This window comes from Lepidochelys kempii, chromosome 5 (assembly GCF_965140265.1).
Source record: "Lepidochelys kempii isolate rLepKem1 chromosome 5, rLepKem1.hap2, whole genome shotgun sequence".
In the NCBI taxonomy this organism is placed as follows: Eukaryota; Metazoa; Chordata; order Testudines; family Cheloniidae; genus Lepidochelys; species Lepidochelys kempii.
In genome coordinates this window covers 62,934,861-62,958,766 of record NC_133260.1, presented here as the reverse complement: position 1 = coordinate 62,958,766, position 23,906 = coordinate 62,934,861, and the positions used below count along the sequence as shown (strand labels likewise).

The 23,906-nt window shown below is 37.8% G+C and overlaps 1 protein-coding gene across 1 annotated transcript in view; it reads right to left on the bottom strand.

Annotated features, from left to right (window-relative positions):
* Nucleotides 1-498: 498 nt before the first annotated feature.
* The window catches only part of LOC140911472 (uncharacterized), a 91,926-nt gene continuing 68,518 nt past the window's right edge, over nucleotides 499-23,906 (bottom strand). The window contains exons 5-10 of the mRNA XM_073344576.1: nucleotides 23,355-23,404; nucleotides 21,917-22,016; nucleotides 18,590-18,678; nucleotides 12,207-12,321; nucleotides 1,270-1,386; nucleotides 499-580 (exon numbers count right to left, since the gene is read on the bottom strand). Of these exons, the coding sequence (XP_073200677.1) occupies nucleotides 1,309-1,386; nucleotides 12,207-12,321; nucleotides 18,590-18,678; nucleotides 21,917-22,016; nucleotides 23,355-23,404 (432 nt within the window). The 3' untranslated portion in view covers nucleotides 499-580; nucleotides 1,270-1,308. The remainder of the gene's footprint in view (nucleotides 581-1,269; nucleotides 1,387-12,206; nucleotides 12,322-18,589; nucleotides 18,679-21,916; nucleotides 22,017-23,354; nucleotides 23,405-23,906) is intronic.

Sequence of the window (23,906 nt, the reverse complement as noted above, 5' to 3'; positions counted from 1 at the left end):
GTTGTCTGAATGTGGAAGCAAGAGCAATCTCTCTGGTGGAGCAATACAACTCCCTAAAGAGTGGAAACAGGTGCAGGATGAAGTAGGAAAATAATGCAGATTCACTAGCCGGTCTAGTCTATGTTACTTAGATTTTTGCACAGAGTTGATCTGGGAGCCACAACTTCCATATGAGAAACAGCAGTAGATTATAGCTGTAATAGAAACTAAAGGACAGCTGCAGTCACACCCCATCCATTAGGGTCTGAGAATCTTCTTTCTAAGCCCTTGTACTCATGTTTTTCCATTTCTCAGATTTTGTCCCAATCATAATGAGACATAAAACATCAAGACAAATGCTTAACAATTCAACATTTGCTAGAAATTTAAGAAACAATGAGTGAAGAAGCTCATGTAGTAAAATTAAAGCTTGAGCAATAGAAATGCAGTCTCAATATTTCCGGTTTAAAGTTCTTACCAGATAGCGTAGGTTTACGTTTTCTATCTTCCCATAGCAAAGGTCTATGAGGGTCATAGGTTGTTTTTCTAGGTTTCTTCTTGATATCATCCACGATAATGCAAGATTATCCATACCAGTTGCCTAAGAAAAGGGACAGAAAATGAAAAAAATAATCTATGTCACTGTTTATTTTAACCAATTAAAATCATGCGTAGGTAGCTAAAAGCTAATTATGTCTGTAATCCCAAAATTAAGGAATGGAGTGATGGTTTGGATAAAATTATGATATACTGTACCACCAGAAAAGCCATACTTCTTGCTTAATTAGTTATTCAACACACAGAACAAAAAAGCAAAAGCAGCTGACAACAACAAAAAAACCTCACTTTAATGGTGAACTTGAATGCTCAAATCTGTGCCATTTATTTTGAGGGAACATTTCAGAAGATGGAAAATCAGTGAAAAGTATTAGTAACCATGGCATCCCAAATAAATCTGTGCTAAAAATATGAAGAATCAACCAAAACTCAGAGTTGGTCTGGGCTTTTTTCACTATCAGGAATATCAGCCAGGACTATGAAACTTTAACAGACCTTACTCTGGGTTAATTAATAAACAAAATGATTTTATTAAGTATAAAAAGTAGGATTTAAGTGGTTTCAAGTAATAACAGACAGAACAAAGTAAGTTACCAATCAAAATAAAACAAAACACACTCTCGCTCTCCAATCACATACCCAACACCATATACAAGAAAAAACAACTCGACTCGATGAATTCAATCAGCAAATTGGACTGAAAATCAAGTGCAATAAGACTGATATCATTACCTTTAATATTACCTCACCATCACCAGTACGGATAGAGGATTATGTTCTGACCAATGTAGAAACATTCACATATTTAGGTAGCACCATCAGCCAGGACGGTGGAACAAGCCAGGACATCTGGAACAAAATCAGTAAAGCCAAGAACACCTTCAGGAGCTTAAATACTGTCTGGAAATCATCAAAATATAACACCAAAACCAAACTCAAAATTTATCAGAGCTGTAGACTTTCAACATTACTTTATAGTGCAGAATGCTGGGAAATGAGAAAGTGTGACGTGTTCAAACTGTCTTCTTTCCATACAACCTGCCTTAGAAAAATCCTCCGTATCTTTTGGCCCAGAACAATCTCAAACCAAGATCTATTCACGCAGTGTAGCCAAGAAGAATGAGCACTATCATTGCCAGGAGGCGTTGGAGATGGATTGGCCATGTTCTTCAGATGGAAACTGATTCCATCATCAGAGTAGCAATAAGATGGACACATAAAGGCAAGCAAAAACGAGGCTGTCCAAAAATAACACGGTGAAGAGCGGTGGAAGCCAAGCTGAAAAACCTGGGGCACAGCTGGGGAACCATTGAAAGACTTGCCAGAAACAGACAGGAGTGGAGGAGCTTCATCACTGCCCTAAACACTAGAGGCGTAATGGGAACATGATCATGATGATAATCGAGTTCAGACTCACTCAATAAACTGGGTCCCAGTCAGAAAGGGATCTCATGGAGAGTTTCATTAAGTGTCTGTGGAGTCTTAACACCCAAAACTGCCTAGTACAAGGGGGGAATGAGTGGCAGATAACACACTTTGAGGGAATGTGTAATTCCCTGAGGCAGTACAGGCAACTCTCATGCAGATCACTCACAGAGAAGACCCCAGGAAAGGCCAGCCTTAACTAAGCTAAATACCTAAGATAAAAACTATTTACAAGTTATTTACAGTTGAAATTCAAGCAGAACACTAGAAGGTCAGTGACACAGAAAGGTTCCATCCCAAACCACAAGTGGCAGAAAGGAACTGGAGAGACAGTCTGCACTGTCCCTTATGGCATTGCTTTAGAGCATGACAAGGTGAAGGATGCAGGCATGGACCAATGGACACTGCTGTTGAACAGATTCCAGCCTTGGGCTCATGGAGTCTATTTCTATTTAAATGAAAATAAAAAAAGAATAAAGCCAGAAAGAATTCTAGAAAAAAATTCAATGCAAACTGTTGGAACTGGAGCAATATTTCTGCTGACAGACTTTTGAGCTGTACCTGCCTTGTGGATGCAGTCTGTTCAAAAAAGCAAATCTGGAATAAGTCCAAGGCAATACATTGCAATGACTCAAAATTTAGGTTTTCATTAAAGCTGCTGTAGAGTACTGCAGTTTTCATAAAATTATGTTGTTTTCTCTTTTGAAAAATGTACATGGACTATAATTATTATAAATGAAAATAAAAATGTCCACACCAAAATATTCATAATTGAACCCAAAAAACATTTTATGAAAAACAATTGACAGAGGAGATTTTTACAGCAAAGGTGATGACCCATGATTTTGTCACAATTACAAGCATTATGCACATTATTATTATGCCAAGTTCTCAAAGCACATAGACTTATTAAGGATGATGGGATTACTACAATTCTAACACTCTAATACTTGCACCTGACCCCCCTCATTAACCTACTGCCTGCATTTAAAAAAAAAAACTGATATATGAGCACCGTGTGTACCTCTCCATTTCTGAATATACATCAAATTGATTCTGAATGGACAGTTTTAAAATAGGACACATGGTGCAATTGTGGCTCTTGATGAGAAACCAATTTTTCTCTCATATGTACAGTTGAGCTACAGAATTAACTTTAAGCACACGTGACATGCTATATGTCCAAATACTTAGGGAAAACAAGCCTTGAAGCCATATGTACAAATTTTCACCCTCTAGAAGTCGTAAAGGGATGTTTTTAGAACAATACAGGTTTAATTTCATTCTTCCGGGCTCAATACCAATGCTATCTCTGAAATGAATTTCATCATTAATTTATATTGTTTCCTTTAGGCTGTATTCCTGTGAGAACTGAAAAAGCATACAAAGTATCTAAAATGGTTCTAAATTTTAGGCTAGTCTCTTTCATTATTGCCCATTTTTAAATTCAGAAGATAAATAAAAATGGTCCAGTAAAATAAGACATTTCTTTTATTATCTTGAACATAAAGCTTTATTTTCATATCTATTTCTAATGGGCACAATTTTCAGAAGTGCTGACCCCACAAAGCTGCCACTGACAAGGTAGTTTTCATTTTATATTGCAATACACAGTTTAGGGAGTGTGTCTTGCAGTTTCTCATTAGGGTAAAGATTCATAAATGGTGAAGTTGCTCTAGTGCTTTGGAAACTGTAGTGGCCAACCACCACTTTACCATTGATGTCTACAGTGAACATGCAGAAAGACCTTTCTGAAATCAAATCTAATGGATTTGAACAGAATTATGACCTAATTCTGTTAAGCTTCATATACATAATTTGTACTATATGACTATGGGGTATACACTACTGAACATTACATGGGAAAGGTGAAATGTGCCTAAGGCAACGACCAACTGGAAAAGGGCAAATATAGTGCCAATCTATAAAAACGGGAATAAGGACAACCCAGGGAATTACAGACCAGTCAGCTTAACTTCAGTATGTGGAAAGATAATAGAGCAAATAAGCAATCAATTTGCAAACACCTAGAAGATAATAAGGCGATAAATAACTGTCAGCATAGACTTGTCAATAACAAAACGGTGTCAAACCAATCTAATAGCTTTCTCTGACAGGGTAAAACCCTTGTGGATGGAGGAAAGCAGTAGATTTGGTGTATCTTGACTTTAATAAGGTTTTTGATACTGTCTTGCATGACCTTTTCATAAACAAACTAGGGAAATACAACTAGATGGAGCTACTATAAGGTGGTTGCATAACAGTTGGAAAACCGTTCTCACAGAGTAATCAGCAGTTCACAATCAAGTGGGGTTCTGGACTGCAAGGACCAGTTCTGGGTCTGGTTCTGTTCAGTATCTTCATAAATTATTTAGATAATAGCATAGAAAGTACACTTATAAAGTTTGCGGATGATACCAAGATTGGCAGGATTGCAAGTGCTTTGGAGGATAGGATTGAACTTCAAAATAATCTGGACAAACTGGAGAAATGGTCTAAAGTAAATAGGATGAAATTCAATAAAGGACAAATTCGTAGTACAGTACTCCACTTAGGAAGGAACAATCAATTGCATACATACTAAATGGGAAATGACTGCTTAGGAAGGAGCACTGTGCAAAGTGACCTGCTAAGTCCTAGTGAATCACAAGCTAAATGTGAGTCAACAGAGTAACACTTGCCAAAAAAGCAAATCTCATTCTGGGATGCATTAGCAGAATGTTATAAGCAAGACATAAGAAGTAATTCTTCCGCTCTACTCCATGCTTAGTAGGTCTGAACTGAAGTACTGTGTCCACATTTCAGGAAAGATATGGATAAATTGGAGAAAATTCAGAGAAGAGCAACAAAAATGGTTAAAGGTCTAGAAAACATGACTTATGAAGGAAGATTGAAAAAATTGACTGAGGGGGTACATGATAACAGTTTTCAAGTACATAAAAGGTTGTTACAAGGAAGAGGAAGAGAAATTGTTCTTCTTAACCTCTGAGGATAGGACAAGAAGCAATGGGCTTAAATTGCAGCAAGGGCAGTTTAAGTTGGACATTAGGAAAAACTTTCTAACAGTCAGGGTAGTTAAGCAGTGGAATAAATTGTTGCTATATCCTTTTTGAGATAGGGCAACCAGACTTGAACACAGCGCTTCAGGTACAGGAATACCATTAATTTATATAACAGCACTATGTTATTTTCAGTATTATTTTCTGTCATATTCATTATACATCTTAATGCTTTCTTTGCTTTTTTGACTGCATCATTCGCTCCAGAATGAAATCTATAGGGGAAATCCTGGCCGCACTGAAGTCAGGGACAAAACTCCCATTGACTTGAAGGGGGCCAGGATTTTATCCCAAGCCTTTTTCCTGAGTGGCTTCAGAATGCAATGGTATATGTAATGGGTTTACATTATTCCTTACAGGATGCATTACCTTGCATTTGCCAACAATGCTGCCCATTCACCTACTTTTGCTGAGTCCCTCTGAAGTTGCTCAGAGTCTTTGCTAGTCTTAATTAGCACATAATTGTGCGTCATCTGCAAGTTTTGCCACTTCACTGCTCACCCCCTTTTTCAGAATGTAACATAATGCATAGGCACAAGCAGAGAGTTAATGTTGGCATTTTATGACTTGTGAGAGCTCCGCTTTACAACCTGCATATTAGTATAATATAGCTTTTTGTATGGATGTGACAAATAATGTATTTTCTTAACAGTTATGCAAATTTCACTTAGTTACTATGGTGATGAGCAATGTGTGCAATAAATTAACATATTCAACAGCACCCAAGTCATTTCTGTTACTTCTTGGAAAAGCTGATTACTTTGAACCTAGGACAACATAAATATATAGCAACATGTATGTTTAAAAACCTAAAACACTACCAAAACAAGACACTCCACTGCACACACTTCTCCCCCTAGGGAAAGGATCAAAGAACAAACATGTGACTGATGTTAGTCACTGTTATATATCCACAGGATCGGTGCTATGCCCCCAGATTTGAAACAGTCTCTTGGAGAAACCCCTTTGATGTGCCAGACTGCAAGGGGTCTCACTCTTCCTTCAGGGTAGGCCATGCGGCCTCACCGCCGCCTAAGACTGAATCTCTGGGGCTTCAGCACTCCTGCTTCACACTGTGAGATCTATTCAGCAAGTCCAACTGAAGTACACTCTGGGTAGAGGCGTGCACACTCAAGGGATTAATGCACCTCCCTTAATTATTTATAGTGACAGTGACTCAAGCAGCATTTTCAAAACAGTAGCGTTTATTATTCAGCTGGAACACAGCATAGTAAGTCTTAAAATTAGCAAAGAGAGGCAGAAGTTAAGCCATAGTCCATCCTGGCCAAGCCAGTGCCATGATGAGCCAGCCAGCCAGCCATCTCTGGCTCTCCTTCTCATTTCCTTCCTTAGTCAGTTCCCAGGTCAGAGAGCTACCAGAGCTCAAATTTATTCCCCCCTACCTCACACCTCTCAGTCCTTTGTTCTCAAGCTGAGGTGTCTGCTCTGATTCCCTGCTAAGAGCCTGGGAAATCTTCCTCCCTTTGGATCACTGGTTGCTAGGTGTTGATGTCCTGGTGATCGGGTTTTCCATTGTCTTCTAGGATTTTTCACTGAGATGGATCAGCTTAGGCCAGTCCTTTTAAATGACCTATTCAGTCCACTCAGAGAGCTAAGCAACACACACACCTGCCTATGCCCAGGTCTACACTACAGACCTACATCAGTATAACTCCGTCACTCAGGGGTGTGAAAAATCCACACGTCTGAGTGAAGTTATACTGAGCTAACCCGCAGATAGCCAGCACTATGTCAAGGAAAGAGCTTCTCCCACTGACATAGCTACTGCCTCTCAGGGAGTTGGATTAACTATACTGTTAGGAGAAGCTCTTCCATCAGCGTAAGGAGCATCTTCATTGAAGTGCTGCAGCTGTGTTGCTGTAGCACTGTATGTGAATACAAGCCCTGTCTCTTAGCCTGTCCTGAGAGCAAACTTAATCCTGTTTCCCTCACTGGGTAGCAATGCAATATAAAGGGGAATCTGAGGCATGTATAGGCTTCATAAAAATATTACCAAAAATGTCCACTGTGTCACAGTCACATTTCTTAATGCAGTACAGAAAGGTGCTCAGATACTATGGTGATAAGCATGATATGAGAACATATATAGAATTGGATATCAAAAGTTAACTATTAGAAATTGATTTTTAATATCAAGATGATAGGATGGGACACATCTAACTAGCTTTCTTGGAAAAATATGGCAGAGACATTTATTAATCAGTTGCTGCTGAGTAAGGATTAGTTGATTATGTTGTTGTGGAACTGGTTAATCACGATAAATTGTCCAACGCTTGGGCAATATTTATTAGGAACAAGGCAGACCCACTTGTCACCTAAAACCAGATTTGAATTTAAAGTGTCCAGAGAAGACGGGGTACTGCATTAGTCCAAAGGACTTGCTTTTCTTTCTTTCCTTCCATCCAAGTTGTATGGGAGTTCCACAGGAAAACAATGTGTTTGATACCCTACCACTTTTCTGACTTAAACCATCTCATGGAAAACTAGTAATTTACCTTAGAAATCCCTCTTCATTTAAATGTATCTAGTAGGTTGCAAGGCTTTTGTTTTCCTTTTTAAATCCCTAAGGCCTTGTCTATACTTAAAAGCTTTGCCAGCACAGCTACACAGGCAAACCCTCCTAATGTATGACAGGTTTCAGAGTAGTTTATAATGTAATGTAGTTTATACCAGTTTTGCCAATATAGTTTATACCATTTTTGTGTGTAAAATAAGCTACCCCAGCAAAACAATATTTTTGTCAGCATAATTGCATCTATAGTAGGCCTTTTGCCAGTAGAGCTCTACTGAGGGTCAGAAGGATGATTTTACATCTTACATCTGTGAAAAATATACTTACAGAAGAGTAGTAATGTGCTGCTTACAATGTGACACAGAAAACAGTGTAAGATTCATTTCCCTACCCACCCTAATTTCCTCTTTTAGAGCCAGATTTGAAGAGGTGGGGGATGGGGGGGGGGAGATAGTGAGGTCTAAAGAAGCTTTGACTTTAAGCCCTCTGGCCACTGGTGCTTTGTTTCTTGCATATATAGCTATTATTAAAAAAAATATTTTGGTCCCCCATCAAATGTTTCAATTATTGCAAGGAGAACCAAACTATGATAAAAAACAGATGGGATCCTAAGCTCTATAGCATTCTAATACAAAAGGTCTTAATAGGCATAGCCTTTACCTTTATTTCTAATTAAGGAACATAGGTGGATCAATATGACTTTCATTGATTCTGTTACATTCAATACTCTGCAACAGAATAACTTTATATTTGTTTTTTTAAACATTAAAGTCTCACTTTCAAATCATTTTTAGCAAAGCATTAAAGATAATATAATTTTCTGAATTTAAAATCACTCAAATTGATCTTCACAGACATTCTATATTATTCTTGTATAGAACAAATGCCATGAATGTTATGAGTCTCTCTATTCAAACATTTAATTACAAGATCCAATCATACTGAAATTTGTCAAAAGCACTTATCCCAACTCAGAAAAAAAAATACCATTTATATATGATGGAGTGGAATAGTTCAAATATATAAAATACATTGCTTTCTTACACTGTTTCCATTTAGGTCATAAACTGTTACTATACATTATTAGCAATGGAAAATTGGGGTGTATTTCTTCTTCACCCAGTGAAGTACTGTTTATTTGGAAACAAAAAGTCATTCCAAAGCCATCACCTGAACCCTACTACATTCTCAATCATAGTAGCCACCCAGTGGAAAATTTTTGTAATGCTCATGTATATTAAGGGTTTGGATTTCGGAGGAGCAGAGGACCTACAGTTTCCTCTGATATCAGTTGAAAATGAATGCTCAGCACCACTGAAAATGAGACTCTAAAAACACTAGCATTTACTTTTTGAAAATAATCTTTATCTGAAATGAATAATACTGCACCCAAGAACTAGAAATTCAAAAGACTATACATTTTAAACTAAATTTGTAAAATGAAGCCTTCTAAAAAGAAAATAGAGAGACTAGTTCTCAACTTGAGTTTCTCTAACCTTTCAGAATAAACCACCGAACAAAAGTACTGTATAAAAATCACTAAAAGAATGAATAGAAAACATTTAAATGTAGGATTTAAATTTTATATAAGTATTCAGTTATAAATGCCATCTAAAACATAGGAATCCTTAGCAAATTAGCATTATAGAAGAAAATGTCTTTGCAAACCTGGAGAGAGGAACAGACCTAAATGATCTTACTAGTACTAGTGAAACTGACCTACATATAAAGGTAGATGGGGAATATGTCACATTGTGGGATCAAAGCTTCTGAGGTAACCCAATCCTTTAAACATAATCAAGGATAACATGTCTAAAGCTATTCCAGCTGAATAACCTTGACCTGGTCCTCCAACATATATAATGGGTTTGTAATATATTGATAACATTCCAAATGGAGTACAGAATAAAAAACGGACAAAAGTTTTGTTTGAAATACAATCATGTATTGTTTTAGTGCTTTTGCTACTGTTCATATCATCACTAGAAAGTAACAGTAAGAACAGAAAATTCATTTTTTATCATCCAACTATCCATATCCAATTAATCCTTAGACTGGGATTTTTCCTCCTTCCCGTCTCTCTATTGTGACTTGGAGCAAATCTTTGTACCATCTGCTGGGATTTAAAATTGATTCTGGAAGAAAACTCTTCCCAGATTTCATTACTTCAGAAGCTGTAAATGTAGATTATACATGAGTTGCATCTTTTGCATAACGCTTTCTTTTGGGTAACAATGAACATTTTCTTCTCCAGAGGGAAAGGTCAGGTAGCTGGAGATGGAAAGCTGAAGAATGAAAAATTGTCTACTGATAAGTAGAGGTGGTCTAACTATTCATAGAAAAACAATATATTCAATAAATTCAGCTCTCAATTTTGTTTGCAAATTATCCATGCGTTGACTCATTTTTACAAATTTGTTCAGTCACAATTATTTGACAAACCTTTAATGGGAACAAATTTCAATCTATAAATTGCTTGCAAACTTTTTTTTTTTAGTCTTTTCTGTATCTACAATAGATTCTGCTTAATAGCAACCTGCATATTAACAACTTCCAGTTAATAGCAACCTATTGCCAAGAACCAATGCCATCCCATTGACTTTAAAGTTAATGGGATTTGGATATTTGCAATGGCATGTTGCTTATTAAGAACATTTTTTGGAGAACGGCCCTAGCTACAGGCAGGTTTTCAAGGCTGCAGCCACAGAAGGAAGAGCTTAGACATGCCTTCTTGGCTGCAGCCCCACAAACCTTCCAGTGGCAGGTACTCAGCACGTCCCAGTGCTTCCTTGTGGGGCTGCAGCCTTGAAAACCTGCTTGCTCACAAGGACCAGGAGGTAAGGGGCTGCAGGCTCCCTGCTGTCTTCAGGCTGCACCCTGTCAGGGGGCTGCACCCAGGGAAGAAAGCACTGGGACATGCTGAGCTCTGACACCTGGAGAGCACAGGGAGAAGTATTGTATACTTCTGTGGGCACTCAGCATCCTGGCTCCCCATAGAAAGCCCCAGCATCCAGGCAGCAGCCCTCCTCCCTACAGTTGCCCTGCCCACAGGAAGGTTTGCAGGACTGCAACCAGGGAAGGCACATCTCAGCACTTCCTTCCTGGCTATAGCCCCACAAACCTACCTTCCGCTCATTTGCAACTGCCGGACAAAGACAACTTTTTGCTGGCAATTAAGGGGCTGCTAATAAGCTGAATCTACTTTATTTGCCTTGTGTGATCATTAACCTAAGTTGTATGCTATGGTTCCTACTCCATAATTAGATAACTACAACTTCTGTTAAAGGCAGAGGGCTTGAATTGGTCATTTGTGGCATGAAGGTTTATGCTAACACATATATGAGTATTCCAGCCACCTTTCCTTCCAGTGAACATTTTTGCAAACAAAACAAAGCCCTCATACTAATATTCATGGAAAGGAGGTGTTAAAGGGATCACAAATGCTAAAGTGATTTTGCACAAATAATCATAAATATCTTTTCCAGCTCTGTGGGAACAAATGTTTCCTTTCTTCATCTCATTTACATTCAACAGTCATCAGTTTGGTGTTTTACCAGATGTAATTAATCAATTAGGGAGAGATATGTTTAATTTATGGACTATATACAAATGTGCAGGTTTAGACTTAATAGATTCAGACTTATTATAACATCCTCCAGGCTCAGGAAGTCATGCTTATACTTAGATATCCAGCTATCCAATGAAATTATGTAAAGAGAACCACGTACTTAATTTAAAACACGTGGGCAGTTCCACTGAAAAAAGTGAAAATACTCACATGCTTAAAATTAAGCATGTGCATAAATGTTTGCAATGTTTGGATATTTCTCAATCCACAAATGAAAGGTGATTTCTCGTATGCAATGTGCTGCGATGCTTATATCTGTCTTGATATGAATACTTTATGTTTTGTTCTCCCTAACTGTTGGGTAGGATAGACTACAAGGAAGATTGTGTTTCCATTAACAATTTACACATGCCATTGCTCTTGGGTTGTCCACCATAGTCAATATCTTTGGCAATCTCTATAATGATTATGCAAAGATACACAAAAGAACTAGATAAGTTCATGAAGGATAGGTCCATCAATGGCTATTAGCCAGGATGGGCCGGGACGGTGTCCCTAGCTTTTGTTTGCCAGAAGCTGGGAATGGGTAACAGGGGTGGATCACTTGATGATTACATGTTCTGTTCATTACCTCTAGGGCACTTGGCATTGGCCACTGTGGGAAGACAGGATACTGGGCTAGATGGACCTTTGGTCTGACCTAGTATTGCCATTCTCATGTTCTTATGTTCATATTACATGCCTACCTTTTTAAAAGCCAAGCGTCTTAACAAAAGTACCATTATTACTTGGTGATGTAAAGATACAAAATGAAAACCTCTGTTTGATTTCTGGAAGGGGAAATCAACTTTCTGTGGGGAAAAAAGAGAACTGTTTCCTTATACATCATCAAAATGTTGCTGAAACTAGAAATCAACTCAGAAGGCAAGGAAATTTTGTGTTAAACTTTTTATTATGGCAATAAGTATTTAAAAGTACAATCCAAATTATGATAACTACAAACAACCCACAACCTAAACTTTAAAACAATAAGTGAACAAAACAAGAGAAGTTAACATAAAATCCTGATATAGTAACAACTTACTTGATGGTTTCTTTGCAGCCTGTTTCTCAGGGCCTGACATATTTCAATCATTTGTGTAAGTTCAGCTCGGGCAACTGGTACTTCAGAGGAATGGTTTTCAAAGTCAAGTAAAGACCTGTGTTTTAAAAAAATATGTGTACATATATGTTCATATATATAGTAAAGCTATATTATGTACAGTTTCATATTTGTGCACAAAACAATATTTGCAACCACAACTCATTTAGAATAGATTCAAAAGCTAAGCATCTGAAGCAAAATCTATTTTGAAGTTTTAAAGAAATCAAGCTTTTTTTTCCAGTTGTGTTATGTCAATGCAGATTTTGTAGAGACTAAAGCAAGCCTCTTTATAAATCAGAGATGCGTTTATATTTAGACATACTAGACAGATAAACTGAATACAGATTTTAAAAGTATGTTTGGAAAGCACAGTTTAGGCTAGATAACAATGTGCTATATAAGTTCTTTGATCCTTTGAAATATTTAAGAAACCCTAGTGTTCCCCAATCTAATTGTCTGCTAGCTCTTATTTTTAATTATCACATGTTTACTAACAGGCATCCAGGATCCCCGACTGTTCCTAAGAAATATAAGACTTTGCCTACACTTTAAAGTTGGATTGACATAGCTAGGTCAGTCAGGGGTATGGATATAAAACAGTGCTGATCTAAACCCCAGTGTCAATGCAGCTATGTCGAAGGAAGAATGTTTCCATCCATATAGCTAACTTCAGGGAAGTTGTGTTCCTCCTCGGTCAGAAACACCCCTTCCATTGGTGTAGGCTGCGCCTATACTACAGGTTTATGCCAGCATAACTACACTGACATAGTTATGCCAGTATAATTATCGTAGTGTAGCCATACCCTTAGTAAAATATTAATCAATCTTATTAATCTCTTATAATATTTCAGAATCCTGATTGGCTAAGAGGGGTGGAATACTGCAGCAGAAGTAAGACATCTCACATTTACATTTATTTTAACACTTGAAAATCCAAAGACTGCTTACATTACAACATATAACAGAATGCTTTATAATACATTTCTGTTGAGGTATCTCTTAGGTTGCAATCAAGTACTAAATTTGCATTAGGGACACTGGAATTCTTTGACTAGGTAGTTTCACTCATACCATTTTATTATTTTTATTATAGTTTTCAGCAAGTATTTGTTTGGTGTATGGGTGCCTTATAAGGTTTAAATTGAAATAATCAACATATTCAATATAGACCAAACACCATGCTGTCCTGCTGCATGTAACTTAGTTCCATAAGAGGTTTATAACAGCATTTTAGGCACTAAGAGATGGTTGAAAGAAAACCAAAAAATGAAACATTTTTGTAATTCTTTAATTTCAGCTGTAAATAGAGGACCTCAGCAAATCTGAACAGAAAGATTTTTACAGATTTTTACTCTAAATAAATACCCTGTCTCATCAGTGACAGATTGTGAAGACATCATTGCAACTTCCTCAGAGCATCCGTCTTTGTCCTCTCAGCTAACAGCCTGTCCCTTTATTAAAATCTATTCTATGGCCCCAGTTCTGCTATTAGATATGCGTGAGTGTAGACCTCCATCTGAGCAAACCTTATAGAGAGTACCAGGGCCTATTATTATAATATTTAACCTGTTTTAATAGTTTATACTAATGAAAATTTTAAGCACATAATTAAAAAAAAACCTTTCAATTTTTTTCATTTGCATATGATATAACATCTCTAAAATGTAATATATTTTCATTAATGAATTTTACTGAACAATAATACTATACTCAGGGGTGAAAGTATGCCGATACGGTCCGGTACGGCATACTGGTAAGAAGTGGCCACCAGTACCAGCCCCTATGCAGCCGACATTCATCGCTGCCCCTTTTAAACACACCCCACCCCGTCAGCAGCCCTGCCAGTAGGGACCCTGCTAGCAGGGCCACTGACGGCAGGTGCCCCAGGGCCTGGTGATTTAAAAGGGCCCAGGGCTCCCAGCTGCCATCGCCACTGCTACCACAGCAACAGCCGGAGCCCCAGGCCCTTTTAAATCTCCACCAGAGCCCCAGGCAACATGGGCCAGGCAGCACAGATGAGTTGGCTGGGGAAGGCTGACCCCAGCCCCGCCCCTTCCACCCTTGGCCCCACCCCTTCTGGGGGCCCAGAGCCAGGCCCCCGTACTGGTAAGTCTTGTTACTTTCACCCCTCACTATACTGCTATACTCCTAAACAAACAATAAGAGTACAGCAGCAGGAAACCCTGACTAGGATAGCAATGGTGATTGTGAAATGCTCAGTTAGATGAGACAGGCTACAAAGGCATAATAATAATGGGAGATTTCAAATATCCTCTTATTGAGTAGGTATGTGTTATGTTAGGAAGGGATGCAGAGAAAAAATTTCTAGACACCATGAATGATTGCTTCTTGAAGCAGCTTGTACTGGAACCCACAGGACGAGAAGTGGAGCACAGGATCTGGTTTAAGAGGTGAATATAGCTGAATTGCTCAGTAATAGCGACCATAATGTAATTAAATTTAACATCCTTGCAGGGTGGAAAATGCTAAAGAAACCCACCACAGCAGCATTTAACTTCATAAAGGGAACTACACAAAAATGAGAAAGCTAGATAAATGGCAATTAAAAGAAACAGTCACAAGGGTGAAATGCCTGAAAATGGCATGGAGACTATTTAAAAACACTGTAATAGGAGCTCAAATTAAACATATGCCCCAAATAAAAAAAAGAAGAGAGAACCAAAAAATGCCACCAACATAGCAAAAGAGGCAGTTAGAGGCAAAACGGCATCCTTTAGAAATCGGAAATCAAATCCTAATGCGGAAAATAGAAAGGAGCATAAACTCTGGCAAGTTAAGTGCAAAAATACGATATGGCAGAGCGAGACAGAATTTCAAGAACCTAACAGCATTTTTTTTAAGTAGACCAGAAGCAAGAAGCCTGCAAAGCACTCACTGGGGCATCTGGACAATTGAAGTGCTAAAGGAGCACTCAGAGAAGACAAGGTTGTTGCTGAGAAGCTAAATGAATTCTTTGCATTGGTCTTCACTGTAGAGGATGTGGGGAAGATCGCCACGCCAAAGCCATTCTTTTTAGGTGACAAATCTGAGGAACTGTCCCAGATTGGAGTGTCAATGGAGAAGTTTTTTGGAACAAACTGATAATTTAAACAGTAATAAGTCACCAGGATCAGATGGTACTCACCCAAGAGAACTGAGGGAACTCAAATATGAAATTGCAGAATTACTAACTATGGAAGGAATATTATCACTGAAATCAACCTGGAGGGTAGCTAACATCATCTCGATTTTTTAAAAAGGCTCCATAGGCAACCCTGGCAATTACAGGCCAGTAAGCCTAACCTCAGTACCAGGCAAATTGTTTGAAACTATAGTAAAAAACAGAATTATCAGACACACAGATAAATATGGTATATTGGGGAAGAGTCAAAATGGCTTTTGGAAAGGGAAACCATGTCTTACAATCTATTAGAATTCTTTGAGGGAGTCAACAAGCATGAGGACAAGGAGATCCAGTTGATACAACGTATTTGGACTTTCATAAAGCCTTTGACAAGGGCCCTCACCAAAGGCTCTTAAGCAAATTAGGCATTCCTGGGATAAGAGGGAAGGTCCTCATGGATCAGCAACTGCTTAAAAGATAGGAAACAAAGTATAGCAAAAATGGTCAGTTTTCACAATAGAGTGAGGAAATTAGTGGGGTTCTCTGGATCTGTAATGAGACCAGTTGTGTTCAACATATTCATAAATGATCTGGAAAGGAGGTGAACAGTGAGATGGCAAAATCTGCAGATTATGAAATTATTCAAGATATTAAATCCAAAATTGACTGCAAAGAGTTACAAAGGGATCTCACAAAACTGGGTAACTGGACAAAACAGTGGCAGATGAAATTCAGTGTCGGTAAGTGCAAAGTAATGCATATTGGAAAACATAGTCCCAACTATACATACAAAGTGATGGGGTCTAAATTAGCTGTTACCACTCAAGAAAGAGATGTTGGACTCATTGTGGACAGTTTTCTGAAAATATCTGCTCGTTGTGCAGCAGCAATCAAAAAAGTTAACAGAACATTAGGAACCATTACGAAAGGGATAGGCAACAAAACAGAAAATATTATATGCCCACACCTTGAATACTGCAGTTCTGGTCACCCCATCTCAAAACGGATGTATTAGAACTGGAAATGGTGCAGCGAAAGGCAATGAAAATTATTAGGCATATAGAACAGCTTCCATATAGGAGAGATTAAAAAGACTGGGACTGTTCATCTTAGAAAAGAAATGACTAAGGATATGATAGAGGTCTATAAAATCATGAATAGTGTGGAGAAAGTGAATAGGGAAGTGCTATTTACCCCTTCACATAAAACAAGAACTAAATCCAATTAAATTAATAGCCAGCAGGATTTAAACAAACAGAAGAAAGTACTTCTCCCATAACACACAGTCATCCTGTGGAATTCATTGTCAAGGGATGTTGTGAAGGCCAAAAGTATAACTGGATTCAAAATAAAACTAGATAAATTCACAGAGGATTGGTCCATCAATGGCTAATAATAAGGGATGCAACCCCATGTTCATGGTGTCCCTAAACCTCCTTCTGCCACAAGCTGGGGATGGATCACTGGTATTTGCCCTGTTCTGTTCATCCCCTTGGAATTATCTGGCACTGGCCACTGTCAGAAGGGAGGATACCGGACTAGATGGACCATTGGTCTGACCCAGTATGGCTGTTCTTATTTCTATAAAGTAGAAGGAAGAGATGGATTTCAAAACGGTAGGAAAGTCTTTAATATTTTCTGATGAATTACCTCTGCTCTGGAACACATTCCCTCTTGTCCAGCAGTAGTACCACATTTAGATTACATTTAGGTCATAGAATCATGGAATCATAGAATATCAGGGTTGGAAGGGACCTCAGGAGGTCATCTAGTCCAACCCTCTGCTCAAAGCAGGACCAATCCCCAACTAAATCATCCCCGCCAGGGCTTTGTCAAGCCTGATCTCAAAAAAAAAAAAAACCTCAAAGGAAGGAGATTCCACCACCTCCCTAGGTAACGCATTCCAGTGCTTCACCACCCTCCTAGTGAAAAAGTTTTTCCTTATTTCCAACCTAAACCTCCCCACTGCAACTTGAGACCATTACTCCTTGTTCTGTCATCTGCTACCACTGAGAACAGTCTAGAGCCATCCTCTTTGGAACCCCCTTTCAGGTAGTTGAAAGCAGCTATCAAATCCCCCCTCATTCTTCTCTTCCGCAGACTAAACAATCCCAGTTTCTTCAACCTCTCCTCATAAATCATATGTTCCAGTCCCCTAATCATTTTTGTTGCCATGCTGTGAAGCTCAGCATATTCATTCAGGATTTCTTAATTTTTTTGAGGATATGGCCAAATGGAGAGGGTTTTTCTTGTGGTGGGGAATGAGAGAGAGAAATTTGTGTAAGGGTTAATATCCATATTTGTCAAGTCAGGTATATTTTTATATGTATTTTTTAAAATATTTATGTAAGTGCACCCTGAGGTTTCAAATGGTACACGAGAAGAGTTATAGGAACAAATACATACCTGACAGACCAGATTTCAAAGGGGGCTAAATTTGCCCTCTATTTGTGCAGCTATTGTGTGCACTCTCTTTTGTGTACTATAGCCTTCAAATGCAAATGAAATCTGTATACGTCAATTCTATAATTTCTGCACAAAAATTATACCATGCAAGCACATATGTGAAAGAGACCATCTACAAAAAGCTGCATGTAGAAAAGGAGAGACCACACTAAAAATCTGACTCAGTACACTTCAACTTGAGTAAGGCATTGAATATTGTTCCACAGCCCCTCCCCATAGTTAGTGAAATGCAGATTGAGCATAAGATGAATACGCAACTGACTACACAGAAAATATATTTTTTAAAAAATAAGAGCAACTACTGATTACTTGTCAAGTTCAGAAGAAGAATCAAGTGAGATCCCAAAGGACTCTGTTTTGGGCCCAATACCATTCTATTTTTTCTGTAACAAATTCTTGTAGGATAAAAAGTAAATGGGGAGAGCAAATGCTATGGGAAATAAGGTTTAAAAGACAGTTTAATCTTCAAAGTTCAGACAGACAATTTCTACTATTCTAATTTACATAGGGCATAAATCCCACTCTGAATAAGGCCATGATGCACATATTAGTAAGAGTAAAAGGTGACATTTATACCTATGTAGAGGGCCCGCACAAGCCCCTATATCATATTTAAAGCCCTTAACATTGGATTTACAGTGTCCACGAAGGCCCTGGTGTAGGACATCAGCATTAGGGCAAATTTCGTCAAATAAAATGGCAAAACATACAAATGTTCCCTCTATTTCCTTACCTGAGTTTGTCACTAAGAGACTCTAGGGAATTCTTTAATTCCAGCATAAGGACTGCTGGAGAACTTAATCCTTCTGTAAGTAGGACCACCTATTGGAAAATTATTAATAAAATTATTTCTAAATGCATATTCAGAGTGTTTATTTTTCTTCTGCAAATACATTTTATGAAGCATTCTGCTCAGATATTATTTATTATCTTGCTGCTTATTATCCTTATAGTTTGTCATTTTCCCCCCTCAAGAACTATTTTTTTATGCTTTTAATTCATTCATTCATTCATTGAGTAGCTTTATCTCATCTAATAAAATAGAGAGCTCAGTTATCATGGGAAAATAGTACATGAACAAGTATACCAAAGTACAGAAAAAGTAATACAATGAGTGCCTGAAGCAGCTTTTTATTTTTAAGTGGTTAGTTCTGTTTATTGCAAATAACCTTCAAAAAGGCAAATGGATCTTTGGCTTTATAAGTCTGTCAATGTGAGTCTTCCTAAAAATTACAGAACCAATCAGTGTATTTTAGAGAAAATCCCTGTACCCCTCTCACCTATCCATTCCACCAGTGAGTGGGCATCAAATTCTCTAAGTCAAATTTTTGTTTTAATTCAGTTTCAAACAATTGGCATCTTCATCCCACCTACAACCAGAACTGGCCAAAAATATTTTGGCCTAATACTTTATTTTCAAAAAAAATGGAGTTTTGGGCAACCCAAAACAATTCATGAATTTGACATGAATTTGCTGACTTGTTTCAGACCCCAAATTTTTCAGGGAGTGGGACTAAGATACCGAGCAGTGTTGGTGTGTGTGGCCCCCCTTATAATCTTTAACCCAGTGATTGGAGCAATCACCAGGAATGAGGGAGATCCAGGTTCAACTTCCCCCTTGATATGGAAAAAAGGTTTGAACTGGGGTCTCCCACATTTTAGGAGAGTGCCTTAGCCTATGGGATATTCTGGAGTAGGTTTCTTTCAATTTCTCCAGCTGAAACTGTAACCATTTTTTATTAAAAAAAAACAACTGATAATCACTTCCAGCAGGTACTTGAACTTTGGTCTCCTACATTCTAGGTAAGTTCCCTAACCACCAGGTTTCTCTGTCTTCTCCTCATGCCAGGACTATTCTTTGTCATTATGAATGACTGTGAATTACAGCTTCCCCAGCAGTACCACCTAGAGGGGACTGCAGGTTCAGTGGCTGTTCTCCCAACACTCCCTTTCAAGTAGACTTTTCTGAAGTTGTGGCAGAATCTACCACTGCAATATACAGGGCAGACACCCCTATGCTGCACTTTTCATGTTCAGTGTTACTGTGTGGGTTCCAGGTGCAAGCCCTCCACAACGTAATGAATTTTAATAACATTACAAAATGTGATCATATCAAAATGCTAGGAAAGTGATGCAGAATAGAACTTCCTACAATACAGACCAGAATCATCTGTGCATGAGACAGAGATTTTCTGGGAGTCAGCCCAAAACAGTGGAATGAATTCCCCCAGGAACCAAAACCTCACCACTTTCTGCTCTAAGTGTAAGGTCCACGTCCAGGCCCTGGCAATCTGTAAGATAGACATATAGCCAATGTGTGTGTGTGTGCGTAAATTTCAAAACAAAACACTCCACTGCATAAACTTCTTCCCTTGGGAATCAGATAAGAGAACAAGTTTGTGACAGATATTATTATTCACTATTTGTATTACAGCACTGCCTAAGAGGGGGACCAGGACTCCATTGTGCTAAGTGTGGTACACACACAGAAAAATGTTAGTCACGGTGCTCAATGCACTACTGGAAGGCTCTCAGATGCTACAGTGATGAACATGGTGTAAGAACCTATACAGAACAGACACAAACTGCCATATACAAAAATTCAAAATAAATATCACTGTTTGTAGCTATTCTTGGTTCTCATATACTCAACTAGGACTTGGTAGGTAACTGAAATACCAAGGAGTAAATTTTCAGTGATGGGATTTAGACATTAGGTGCCATTAATGTTAACGCATCTAAATCCCTGAGCATCATGCTAAAAATTTCCATCTCACTGTTCAATTATCCTTCTTATCCACTTACAAGGCCCTTTTATGTAGGTTACAAATACAGTTTCATAGCCTTAAGCTCTCAATTTCTTTTCTCTTGGTGAAGACATATTGAAAGGGCTTTCAAACTTTTCACATTTATATAAGGTGTAGAAAGTAGCTGTCAGATAGCTTGAGCTCAACATTCAACCTCTTAAAGCGTGTTCCACTCTAAAGTATTACGTAAAAATGGCATCTTCTTGTTCAAAAAGGACATGTTTAGTATATCAGGCTTATTTTAGTGACAAAATTAAAGTTTTTATTCTTCAGCTCTGTGTAGCTCGAAAGCTTGTCTCTTTCGCCAACAGAAGTTGGTCTGATAAAAGAGCTGACCTCTCACAACTTGTCTTACTAATATCCTGAAACCAACATGGCTACAACACTGCAAACGATATATGTCTATCTAATTAGAAATTGGGACTACTTTAATTATAAAAATTTGTTCATTTGTTCAATATTTTGGAGGTCTACAGAACCCTTGTGGGGTTTGCAGATTAATTGAAATCCTAAGGAAAATCTCAGGAAAATTCCAAATGTATCAGCTTCAGACAGCTTTTTCTGAATGATAGAGCAGCAGTGCGAGCTCTGTTATTACAAATGAAAAAAGAACAGCCAGATAATAGACAGGCAACACTATATCTCCTTAGTGTTAATGGATTGCTGCTGGGTGTGAAGGAAGAACTGTCCTGTCCTATAAATCTAGAGAGAGTCAAGGTGGGTGAGGACCAACTTCTATTGGTGAGAGACAAGATTTCAAGCCACATTTGAAAGCTTTTAGAGTAGCAGCCGTGTTAGTCTGTATCTGCAAAAAGAAAAGGAGTACTTGTGGCACCTTAGAGACTAACAAATTTATTTGAGCAGAAGCATCCGATGAAGTGAGCTGCAGCTCACGAAAGCTTATGCTCAAATAAATTTGTTAGTTTCTAAGGTGCCACAAGTACTCCTTTTATATGAAAGCTTGTCTCTCTAACTAACAGAAGTTGGTCCAATAGAAGATATTGCCTCACTCACTTTGTCTCTAATATCCTGGGACCAACACGGCTACAACTACACTGCATACCGTAAGTCTATACTCATGGAGTTCTTTCCAGCCTTGTGCTAGAAGCATGGACCACAATGCTGGGGATCTACTATTGTACACCTACCTGTGAACAAAAATTCTATTTCCACATTAGAGCAAGCAGTTTCAGAAGAAAAAAAGATTATCTGAAATACAAACTAGTTCTTATTTCCTAGTGTCACATTATTACCTGCCTCTCCAGCTGCATTACTTGTGCCTTCAAAAGACGGACACGTCTTTCATCAAAACATTCACTCTTCCTTTCTTCTATAAGCTGGGCATACTGACTTCTAGGAAACAAAATATTACACCACATATTATGAAGCCAAGTATAATAAAAAATCCCACAAGATGACATTTACCTAAAACATTTTGATGCAATGCTAGAAATTATTCTGAAGCACAGATCACACTTGCAGCCTCAATTTGCAAAACTGCACATACAGTCAGGAAATGTAAGGTAAAGGGTGAATGTTCATTGTTTGGACTGCTGTGCCCCTGACATGAAACTGTATGGCCCATATTATGCACCTATCCATGAATCAAACTGAGACAGAGGTCTGGACTGAATTCCCTGGGCAGTGTTCCCTGATTCTCTTGATTCTTTTTTGTAGCAGTGGGCACTGTTAAGAGTTATCTACTCAGTGTTTTCCCTTCTGCATCCCTTTTTTGAACCTGTGATCCCACTCCTGTTACTGGTTTTTTTCATTATTTGTCCCATTGTTTAGGTGAGAGAGAGATTGAGTGGCCCTCCTTCTGTTGAGGGCTGACCATGTTTCTTTCTTTGAGATGGAGCCCTTGCCCATCCCAACCTCTGCAAAAAGGATCAAATAGACCAAGATAGAGACCTGAATGAAATCTAGCTGGACATACAAGGCCCTTTTATGTATTGACATGTTATGAAATAATATAAAAATGTAAATACATAAAAATATAAAAGTGAAAAAACACATTTCTAAAGAAACATTTCATTTTGAAACAAATTTGAATTTTTTTTAAACAAAATTTCCTAAAATGAAAAATTTTTCATTGTGGAAATATTTGTTTTCATGGGAAATTTCATCAAAATCAATAAGATTTTGCAAAAAAAAATCAGTTTAATTGAAATGGAATTTTCTAGTAAAACACTTGAGAAAATTTTCCAACCAGTTCTAATTAAGAAACAGCTCTTACGAGGCTTCCTCCTGTCCCTTTAACTGGGAAGCAAGCACAAGTAGTTCTTCAGACACATACCCTCATTTTATCTGCAATAGCTCATGTGATTTTCAAGTTACAACTCTGTTTTCCTCTGAAATGAGCATGCACAGTGACTACACGCTAGTCTTTAATTCTGCATTTAGACCGGTGTTAATGTCCCCTGCTAGAATCTTAAACCACTTGGAAGAGAGATTAAATCAGAATCAATAACATAACTGACTCTGAAATACATATATATAAAAACTTTACCTTATAGAAGTTATCAGTTAACATGTAAATGGTACTGCTGCTTTCTTTAGAGACAGAAAAGCAGGGGGAGGGGAGTTTCAGTTGTAAATTTCTTTCTTGCTCTCTCTTCCCCCGCCCCATAGCAATGTGAGCTCCTTCTTGTAGCCGTTTACTACCAGCCATAAACTACTGAATATTAATACCTTAAATCTTCTAGTTCATGCTTTAATTTAGTATTTTCCTCCTGAAGTTTCTGGAACCAAAACAAAAAGAGTTTATAAATACAAATAATACATCAGATATAAAATTTGGTCTTTAAAATATACAGAAACATTTCAATATTATTTAATAACTAACTATAAGTTTTACAAGTAATATCCACCATATAAGAAATATAAACATTTAATTGATGCAGTATTTTAGATTAAATAATTGTAACTAACAAAAGAGCATTTTAGATTATTTGAAATCCTACACTCTTTGCTTTAAAACCAGGGTGGGGGAGGATTATAAAAATAATATTTGCATTTAAAATTATTTTCATCCAAACATATTATTTATTTGTTGTTTTCAAATCTGCATTTCCCCTAAGAACCAATCATTTCAAAAAATTATTTGAAGACAAATGGGGCTAAATTTTCATAATATGCATTACTCACAAAAACCTGCATATATGCATGCAAACAGGCAGAAGGATAGTAAAGTGCATGACTATTCAAACAAGTTAGCTAGTCTGCATATACAAGCATGGGGTT